This window comes from Brassica napus, chromosome A1 (assembly GCF_020379485.1).
Source record: "Brassica napus cultivar Da-Ae chromosome A1, Da-Ae, whole genome shotgun sequence".
In the NCBI taxonomy this organism is placed as follows: Eukaryota; Viridiplantae; Streptophyta; class Magnoliopsida; order Brassicales; family Brassicaceae; genus Brassica; species Brassica napus.
In genome coordinates, this window is record NC_063434.1 from 18,765,309 (window position 1) to 18,776,458 (window position 11,150).

At 33.0% G+C, this 11,150-nt stretch overlaps 1 protein-coding gene across 2 annotated transcripts; it reads right to left on the bottom strand.

Annotated features, from left to right (window-relative positions):
- Positions 1 to 7,314: 7,314 nt before the first annotated feature.
- LOC106360681 (bromodomain-containing protein 4-like) lies at positions 7,315 to 10,498 on the bottom strand. 2 transcript variants are annotated; one of them, XM_013800318.3, is made up of 8 exons: positions 10,366 to 10,498; positions 9,617 to 10,154; positions 9,459 to 9,536; positions 8,918 to 9,152; positions 8,583 to 8,661; positions 8,229 to 8,325; positions 7,748 to 8,137; positions 7,315 to 7,674 (listed from the first exon to the last, which is right to left on the bottom strand). In XM_013800318.3, exons 2-8 carry the CDS (start codon positions 10,130 to 10,132, stop codon positions 7,450 to 7,452), a joined length of 1,620 nt encoding a protein of 539 aa, XP_013655772.1. In that variant the 5' UTR covers positions 10,133 to 10,154; positions 10,366 to 10,498; the 3' UTR covers positions 7,315 to 7,449. The 2 variants fall into 2 exon arrangements, with proteins under 2 accessions (XP_013655772.1, XP_022545559.1); XM_022689838.2 differs by having other exon boundaries at positions 10,266 to 10,445.
- Between the last annotated feature and the right edge of the window lie 652 nt (positions 10,499 to 11,150).

Genomic DNA, 11,150 nt, shown 5'->3' on the forward strand with positions numbered 1-11,150 from the left:
ACGCAGACTACCTTCAGATGGATGAGGACGAGGATGATAATGAGGAAGATGACCAAGAAGTAGATCACCGAAATAGAGCAAAAACCCGGTATGTGGTTAAACGACTACTCTCTATTGCTTTTATAAAACTAAAACCACGAAATCTTATTTTGGTGGTTTCACTTTCTTTTATACATGGAACCATGAAGGTTTGTTAATATTAGTTTCTGACTTTATATTACAAAATCTACATTTTCTTTTCCTTGACGCAAAGAGATTAAGAATTCAAGGTTAACATCAATGCGTTATAGTTGCGACTTGACTGACAGTTACTGAAGATGACTGGACTATGCATGACGGTAATTCTTGGCCCTATCATCCTGTCATGATCTAGGTGAGATTCTCAGAGGTGTCAACTGTTTCATTTTGTTATAAGTGTGGTGTGTATGCATTACTCCCAAACGTATCTGTTTATTTTTCATGTCTGCTCATTCCAAAAGGTCTTCCTTGGAAACAACAATGTTTGCGATGTAGAAAACCATGAGCTTCCTAGGCTGGTTTATCTTCTCGTGAGACTCGGATTTGACCATCATAAGAAGGCTGGCGCCATGAATTCGTTGGTAAATAATTATGCTTAATCCTTGATTGTATATTTTAAACTGATATATAATGGTGTCTCGCAAAATTTCGTCTTTTCGTGCTGTGATATTCATTTGAAGATACGAGTCTTGGGGGTTCTATCAGTTGTGCCTTACCTTTTGAATGTCAGACTGTGATCACTACATCTGCAATAGCAAAACTCTAAGAGAAGCAATGTGTTTCGTGGTGGCTTCTAAGTCGGGAAATAAGATTTGTTATTTTCACTACCCTCAAAGATTCGATGGGATCGGTAGACACAACAGATACAGTAATGGCAGCGTTGTATTCTTCGGCGTAAGTACACCTTACTTCTATCACCACCTTCCTTCTCTTGAGTCATAACCTAGGTTTTAGTAATCTTAATTGCACTCCCACTTCGGCACTGGTTTTGTTGCTACCATTAGCTTCTCTTAAAGCAAACAGAACAATAGCATCGGTGCTGGAGCTTCGCACGAGCCACTGGAGAGATTTTGTAATGAGGTATTATAAAGACCCAAATATGTTTTTACCGGACAGTTTACCCTGATTACTAATATACTATTTGCAGCACTTGAAAGTTGAGCGTGCAGATCCAAAAACAAGGCTTTCTGATTTTTGTTATCCCCCACGACAAAGAGACATTTCTTACGGTAAGAAATGTACTATATATTATCTCTAGAGATATTTCTGCAATATTTTTTGAGGTAGAAAATGGGGAATCTGAGTTTAGAATCTCGGACTTCCAGCTCGGGCTTGCGACTCTTGAAAAAGTGTTTCTGAACATCGCTAGACGGGGTGAAATAGAAACTGCAACCACTGAAGGAACCATGGTCACCCTCAATTAAGATTCTGGCATCTCACGAAAAGGTAAATCCAATTGTACATATAAATATAAAATGCAACAGAGCCGAGGAATTCCACTAAATTATATGACCATTGTAGATACAGATAAAGATACCAGTGGGAGCGAGATTTGTTGGGATCCTTACACCAAACGCAGAGAATTTAATTAGAGTAATGGTTGAAGTTTACTGGCAACAAGATGGGTCGGGATAGATGGCAATAGTCCACATCTTTCTTTTTTTTGGTCGTAATGTTTAGTTCACATCTTCACATAGATTTTTTTTATTGTTCAATGTGACAAAAGTATCGTAATGTATATGCATGTTACAGACACAAGTCAGTGACTGATTTATTTGATGACATGTGAGGGACCCTTTTATGATAGGATTTGTATTTCTCAACGGATATCTATATTATTAAAGTTGAAGTACACAATGAGATTGTTTGGAAACTTAAATAGTAGTTTTAATAAAATTTGTTTGGATATATAAATAACAGTATCTATTAATTGTATTTCCATATTTCATTTAGTTTAACAATTTCATTAATTATATTACTTTAACAATAATTCAAATCATTAATTATATTACTATAATAGTACATATTTTTATTTATTAGTTAATCAATATTAACTTTGTGCCAATTATAAAATCAAAAATGTTAAATAACTGGTTTTGTATATGATTAAACGTTTGATTTAGTTTGTTTTACTAAAACATTTTTATTTGAGTTTCAATCGGTGGAAAATTACGTAGCCAAAAACATAATTCAAATATATGTTTTTGTAAATAAAATAATAATTTAAATCAAAATAATAAAAATGTGCTACATTTATTGCCACTTAATTTTCACTCCTTATAATTATTTTACTTAACAATAAAACTCTTTTTATTTCACTTATTTTAGCCAAACACATAAAATATATTTTTTTTATTAGTTTATAAAATCAAATGAACATTATCTATCCATTTATGTACATGTTGTTCCTTTCGGGTATCGTTTTTTTGTGTTTTGAAACAAGGTCCCGATTAAATATTATAAATTTATGTGTGGGTTTTGGGTTGAGTCATTCTTGATATGGATAAATTCAGTTCTGGTATATAGGAACCTAAAAATATCTAAATAACCAATGTATCTAAAACGGATTCGGATATTTGTAACAAAATAGACATATTACCTGATTCGGTCCAAGTCTTTTGAATATCGTTAGTTATATTATGATACATCTAAAATATATAACACTAATTATAAAAAAAAAAATATTGATGTATAAAATGTACAAACCAATACCCGCGCGGGTGCGCGGATCAATCCCTAGTTTGAACTTATAGAAGATGTCAAACAATCTAACAAAATAAATTTAACTCCTTAATTTTTTTTTTCGACAGCAAAAAATTCACAGACTCATATTGATTCTGTAAACCAAATCGACAACTCTGCATCCATGTGAACGACGAAAGACGGCTGTCTTCTAGCACTGCGTGCTAAGCTATCCGCCCTTTGATTCTCCGTACGAGGTACATGAACAATATCTAAGTTGTGGAAACTCCTTCGTAGAAGCTTGATGTCTTCTAGATAACTTCCAAATGATGGTCATTCTTCTGGTTCCGAAACCATCTTCACCAATTGAGAATAATCCGTTGCAAATGTAACCTGAAATTATCTTAAATTCTTCATACATTCCATTGCCCAAATTAAAGCTTCAATCTCCGAATGGAGAGGTGAAAGACATGCCCTTACATTCTTTGCTCCTAATAAACCATCGAATCCCGGTAAAGTACTATACCATCCTTGTCCCGAGAATAATTCCTTATCTTTCCAAGAACCATCTATAAAGCACCATCGTCCTGAAGTTTGTATCGTGGATCTGACATGTACCTGTTGTTCCCTCTTCTGACTATTGAGTACATGTGCCTCGGTCCAAAGTGCTGATTCCAACTCTTTAATTTAATAGATAAAGTATATAAGCTGCATGAAATTTTTATATTTTTCTCGCTAAAGTATATAAGCTGCATGAAATATTTAAATTTTTATATACTTTCTCTTTTTGTATTTAAATATTTTTTTATTGTTTTGGGTTTTGTTTTACTATTTATTTTAATTTATATTAAAATATAAAAAATAAAATGCATTAATAAAAATCTAAAAAAAAGAAATATAAAGAAATATGTATCATCATTTTAAAAATACAAAATAGTAGTATTTTCCTCATAGATCTCTAATGATTTTAAATTTATAAAACTAAAGGGACAAAAGCTACTAAAAAGACATTCTAACAAACATGAGTATACAAGTAGTTTTAATATTAGTCAGATTTAATAGTAAACATTTTATTTAATATTATTGCAACAGACTATTTTCGACCATATCATTTAAAAATCAGAGATAAATGATTAAAGGCAAGTTATCTAATTTCATAATGACCAACACAAGGAAATTTTGATGAAATCTAATTTTATGGTATTTTCAAATGACAAAATACATGCCTTATAGACAATCACAACGTATGAACGATCGGAAAACCAAATCCTCGATAAAAACATCAACAGAAAATAACTAAATGTAAGAAAAAAAATAATGAAGTTACCATGTACAACTTTTAGGAGAATTTTCAATGGTCAATAGTAATTTAGATTTTCTTCTTCTCTCAGGTTGTTGATAGACTCATATGTTATATATCTAAAAATGAGAATATTAACCCTTTTTTTTTCTTTTTGACTGAAATATTAACCTTTTCTGCATTACGAATTATGACACTTCTAAGTTATAATCATTTAGTATTATGGTTAAGATGATTCTGAAATGTGTAGACAGGGCCGTGCCTGAATATTGTGGGCCCTTAAGCAGGAAATTTTTTTTGGCCCACAAATTATTAATTTCAGAAAAAAGGTTTAAAATTCTATAGCTGGGTTTGAACCCACGACCTTAGAGTAATAAAAGTCACGGTTACCAGCTGTGCTATAGGCAACTCATGCTACAAAATTGGCCCCTAAAATTATTAGTCTGAATTTTGGCCCCAAGCTGATGCTTGACCAGCCTATAGCCAGGCACGGCTCTGTGTGTAGATCATTGAGAAGGACTTCAAGTTCTGCACTATTAAGAAGGGTCAAAAAGTATGAATTTTGTTGATAAGCTTAACACTAAGAATGTGGAAGCATCGTCGCCTATTGGTTAAAGTTTAAAGACTTCTACATCCAGGTCTGGGGTTTGAATCTCAGACTTATAGGAGGTCCATGTTTTAATTCCTAGAGAAATCGATTTATTAAAACAATTATGCGGACTACGGAAGAAAGGCTTACAATGGAACTTCAATATAGAGCAAGTAAGTCCGGTCAGACATAGAACTTCATAGGACGCCTCAGGTGATGTAGTTAGGCGTAGACCCTCATAAAATATGTATTGTTGGTTTCGAATCGTCTATGTAATCTGTCTCATAATTGTGATATCTTAATAAATCATTGTTTAAAAAAAGTTTAATGCTAAGAATATAGGTCATTATTATCAGGAGGAAAATAAGGCAATAGTGTAATATAAGTAGTTTCACTATGTAATATGTATACTGGATTGTGTTATGTATATAGCACAATTTTTAATTGTTTTCACCATACATACATAGGAAAAACATTCTACTTTCTATGTTTACTGGATTAAATAAAATCAGACATTGAAGAGATTAAGATAGAGGAACTCAATATATATTTTTCAGTTCAAATAATAAGCTTATAAAAAATTATTTTATGTGTGTTATAACGTTGATGGTAAAAATATTATTTTAAAAATGATTTCTAAATAATTAATTGATATATACGAGTGTTGGATATGAAAAATATTTAAATAAATTTTTCAAATTCAATTATTTCATTTACTAGTTTCATATATCTGTAGTAATTTTGCCATTTGATCTCTTTTGTTTAATCAAATTATTTTAATATTTAAACTAATTGTATTCTATCATTTGCATCTGAACATAAAAGTATCCAATATAACATTGAAATGCACTGCAAAATTAAATTCCAAAATAACCATAGATGACATATACACTCATATACTTAGTTAATTTTCACATACTAAAATATTTAATACTTTGGAAGAATACATTTAAGATAATAAATACACCTATCCTAAATACATAAATGTTTGTTAATTAAAAATTCCACATGTCAACATAATAAAGATTTCTACTTAAATAGAACAAAGATGAAATACTTAAATAAAAAAGATGAAAAATTTCTGATAAATATGACAACAAAAGACTAATAGGATATCAAATTTGATTTGTGTAAGTGTTTTTGGATACTACATTATTTAAGATTCATTTAACATAAGAGAATTCAGGCATTTTGTCTGAATAATGTATTTCATTGAAAACAATGCTCAAGTTAAGATGATTTAAACATATAAACGTTAATTAATTGTTCTCAAAAAATTATCATATTCATTTTAATTTGATCAATCCTTGGACTGACCCTGAGACCTGCATTGCATAATGGCGTTTAATTTGATCCAACATCTGCTGTCAATTTTTTATTAAGAATTAGCATGTTTAGTTTGCTTTGCTATAGTTTATGGTTTTTTTTAAAGAGGAGGCTTAATTCTCTTTTGTTATTATTGTGTTTCAAGAAAAAAGATGGCGATATACCACTAATATATTTTGGCTCCGAATGGAGAAAGCGGATCAAGCGTTGCGGATCTAGCGGATCAAGCAGATCGAGCGGATCAAGCGGATCGAGTGGATCAAGCGGATCGAGCGGTCCAAAACATAGGTTTGAATGGTGAAAGTGGATAAAATGTGGGTCAAAGTATTGTATAATTTATTATAGTTTATATAAGAGTTAAAATAATATTTATTTTGTATTATTAACCTTTTATAAATTAATTAATTTAAAAATAATATGTACAAACAACATATTTCTAGTTATTTTTAGAAAAAAAAATATTTATAATTTCAATAAATATATATGATTATATAAATATTGTAAATAAATAATAATTTAAATTTTTAAGAAGTTTTTTATTTTGTAATATATTTTACAAAGTTATATATACATTTTAATGCTATATGATATTTTCTTTTAAACTTTAGATTTATTTTATTATTGGTGATCCTTATATATATTTAATTTTTATTATTTATTTTCATACAAAGCTGCATTGAAAAATATAATTAATTGTTTCGAAGTACCTTAAATAAAAATATTATTTATTGTATTTGTTAACAGCAATAACTGTTTTTTTTCTACTAGTTACCTCATATGAGGGAGTGTCTTTTTTGCTCTGCTTTTTCATTTAAAATAATGACCAAACAAAAAAAAGTTTTGCTTTGCTTTTCTAAAAACGGTACGTTGGCGGATGGACTGCTAATTAAAAGAATCAAAGAACAATTAACTTTTTTGTGAATGGGAGATAAAGTGGATGATCTGCTACACATGTAGAAACTGCTTTTAGTTACGCTCTTCATTCAAACACTTTGTTATGTCACAATTATTATAACGTTTTTATTGAATCGATGTTTTATGTTCTGTCATGTGATTGTTAATCATTTGAATGGTATACCCTGTAAATAAATGCCTATTAATTTGGAAATTAATCTTGAAATTAAAAACCATTATCCTTTCCACTATAAGATATTAAGATGTGTACATTAACTTTGATTGGTTGAAAACAAGCAATCATGGGGTTGGGAAGGAAAAAAAACTCATTGGAAAGTCGCTTTCATGCTCTCGCATTACACAACTTAACCCAATAATCAACTGGACAATTTTTTGACATTGTGTGGAATAGTTAAGTCAATGCCTTAATTGACGTTTTATTCCCTTCTTATCGTCTCATGGCAGTCAAATCATTATGTAAAAGCGAATCCATTTTGTCTAAAAATTCATGAACAAATTGATGTTTCTGCTTTCAGTGAAAAGAATCTTATGGTGTTTGACATTTGATGTATCAATCAAACATATCTAAACAGGCAAAGCGAAGAACGATAGCTAAATACTTATGTTACATTGTGAATCCTTAACTACTACTTCTCATCAAGGCTTCCACTGCTTTGTGCAAGGAACTAGTACGATTTGAGCCTTCTGGACGTTTAAACAGTGAGTGAGGTCCGTTCCAGACAGAACTTTGATTGTTGCTTTTAGGAAAGATAGTCTCGCAAAGATTTAGCAGCTGAGGGTTTCTGAGTTGGAACTTCTCATGCATCTTAGCTCTCCATTGTTTACGCTCTAACTCCTGCAGCTCCTGCAATAATACAATTACTCTCAGTAGTGCTTGCTGCTTAATCAAAACATCATAATAAAAGCTCGGAGAGTACCTTCTGCTCCCGGAGTCGTTTTGCCTTGTCTTCCTCTTCATTCTGAGTTGATTTTGGGCCTTCAACAGAAGCTAAAACAGCCAATTTCTCGGCAGCACTAGTCACGGGCTCGTCACCAGTCTCTTCTGTCGATCTATCAATCGATTGAGTCTTATCCTCGACAGTAGGTTTAGTTTTAGTTTCAGTCTCCACCTCAAGGGTCTCCTCTCCCTCCACATTTTGTTTTTTATATTCACCAACTCTTTGTCTTTTTGCCACTGGACTATCTAGTTCCACGATTTCTGCTTTTCCTTGTCTTGTTTTGTTGTCGACATCAACATCCATGTCCTGCTCCTCACGCATATTAATAGATGAATTATCCACAGACGGACTTCTCACAGGTGAAGATTCCTTCAAGAAAGAATGATATTTAGTTACAGCCAATGGAAGCCAAGCACCCGGGCTGTGTGCTCTCTTTGGATAAACAAAACACATTACTAACCTCTACTGCTCCAGAATTTCCTTGAGAACTGTGACGTTCTCTTTTACGTCTCTTCAAAATACATACCGCACACATGCAATCACTCTTGTGATGCCTTCTGCAAAGCGAAAGTAATGACACTATCAAATGAAACTGAATCCCATCACAAATCCCAATCCCAGTAATAAAGGACAACACAAGCTCTATACAGAAAACAGAATACAATTTGACAAAACCTAGGTTACAGTAGCTTTGCAAAAGATAACCTCTTGTCTATAAAACCTAGGAAGACTGATGAAACATTGAAACCAAACTATGCTTATGAGTCCCCACGTATCATTAAGGAAAAAAAAAAGAAGTTTCAAAGGCATATACCCATGGCGCTTCTGGCTCTTCTGCTTGGATTGACTACCTTTGGAGGATGCATTTCCACCATCCTCTACTTGAGCATTCTCTGATCGTAAATCGAAGAAACCATATAAGTTAAACCGTAAGCTATATTACTCAGCCCAAAGTGCATAGCTACCAGAAACAATGCCAGTACTGTACATTGTTAACAATCTGCAGGTATTGTTAAAAGTTTTATGTGTTCACAATGTCTACTTTATATGCCTAAGGGGAACCAGAAACGTAAAACTACACCTACCAAATTTAACAATGCGTGAGAAGAAAAAGTAAAATGCTAGAGAAGATTAATTTTTTAACAATACCTGCAGATTGCTCAGTATACAATCCGGCGGCAGCCCAGTACTTCATGAAATTTTTCTTGACTCGCTTCATCAGGTCGACGATATAATCGCCTTTCTTATTGTACTTGGAACAGTTATTCCAGATGTACTGGACATCCTTGTAAACATCCTCAGAATTCATGTATACGTTGCCTTTTTCAAGATTACTGCATACTGTTCCAAAATCCATAGGTGTCTTGATGATATCGAAATAGTCCTAATTACATAACCCGAAAACAGCTAAACGTGTTAGACAACAATTCTGAAACCCCTTGACAAGCAAAGAAAAGATTTAAAACAAGTATTATTTCCTTCACATAAAGATGAACCCATACCCTATGCTAAATAACAAGACTAGTAAATGTAGTAAAGAAATTTTAAGTTGAGATCAAAATGATTTTTGTCTGTTTACAAGAAAACACACAGAACTATTTTACCTATGAAGGGGATGAGCTTTCACAAGCCAAAGTTGATATGTTCGGATATATAAAATAAAGATGAAGCTAATGGATCACACACTTACAGGAATCCCAAGAGCTTCTGGGTCGACAGGAACATTAAAGGGATCAGCAGCTTCCATCTTCATAATCTTCTTGACCACCTAAGACCAATAAGGTTTAGTTAAAATTGTTCATTACCATAAAAAGAAGAAGAAACAAACAAACAAGGTAGACACGACACCGTAAGAGAATCTTCCAGTTCTTGCTTATTGTTATCAGTCTTCTTCTGAGAAGAAACGGGTGCACTATCAGGTTCAAGCTTCTTGACTTGAGAAGTCTCATCAGGCGTCTTCGTCTCCTTATCAACTGCATCTAGGGGCTTCTCAGAAACAGAGCTAGACCCATCAACCGCCTTCCAGGACTTGATCTTAATACCTTTCATCTTCCTATAAACGTTGAGAACTGGTTTTCGCTCAGGCAAACGAGGAGGAACAGGATCCTCTTTTTGAGGAGTAGTCAAGGGAACATCAGGTTCAAGTGCTTTGGAGGAGGTCTTCAGTTTAACCTTAACACGCCCCACAGACTTAACCGGATCTACACTAGGTGAACTGTCAGGTGCATCAACCTCCGTTTTACTCTTCTCACACTCACCCGAACTTTGCTCAGAGTCGCTGTTTTGAACAGACTCATTCAAAGTCTCTGGTTCGGTGGACTTTTTAGACTTGTTCCCTTTCTTATGTCCTCCCTTACGCTTCATCACAGCTACGAGCGAGAGACTCCTGCAAAAACCTTGATTGGATTAGATTATCCGAAAGAAGACAAACAATTTGCAATCAAGAGATCCGATCATATATAGGCTAATCGAATCAAAACAATCTTGAATCACTCACTAAACACTAGATCTAGGGCAAACCAGCAGAGCAGAGAATCTTGCGGGGGAAGAGGAAGAGGGAGAGATTCAAAAAGTTGGAGGGAAACAGAGATTTTTACCAAACAAACTTTTAATAGAACTCGACGAGACCGCGCTTTCGACTTTCGACTCGTAATTCTTCGAGCGTCGCTTATTAGACCCCAGACGATTCGGTGCTTTTTTAGAGTTTTAAGACCCTTCTCTGCAGATTTAACACTTACGTCGTCGTTTTTGCTAATGGGTTTGTTATGGGCCAAGCAAAAAATGCATATGTGCCAAATCCAAAACAAAACAAGCGTCAAAAACTCAAATATGCAAAATTTTAATGAATTTTTTGACATTACAACCCTTCCAGTAATGTTTTGGGTAACTATGGACTTTTTGACATTACAGCCCTTTCAAATGAATTTGCCAAATATGATTCAAAATTTGACTTTGATTGTAAAAATATACCCAAATTTGAATCAAATGCAAAAAGTAACCTAAAAACCTTGTGAAATTACACACAGTCCCTTGTGACCAAACATAAAAACATAACTCATTTTTACGAATATATCCCTGCTAAGTCTTCCGAGTCTTCTGGACGACGTCCACGGAAGTTACGGAAGTTGTCTGGTGTAGTGGATCTTAAAAATAATTTATAAATTTTGTAAAAAATATTTTGATAAGCAAAAAATTAAAATCATGTAATTATAAACAGTTTTAAGTGATATAAATTAAAATATAATAAAATTGAATTATTTTCAACATAGATGAGTGAAAGTAGTGAGTCATGATATTCTTTGGTCTAGGGTTTGGCAAAATATGTTGTAGTATTGTACTAGGATAAGACATGCGTCTTGCGCAGAGTAAATTTAAATGAAAA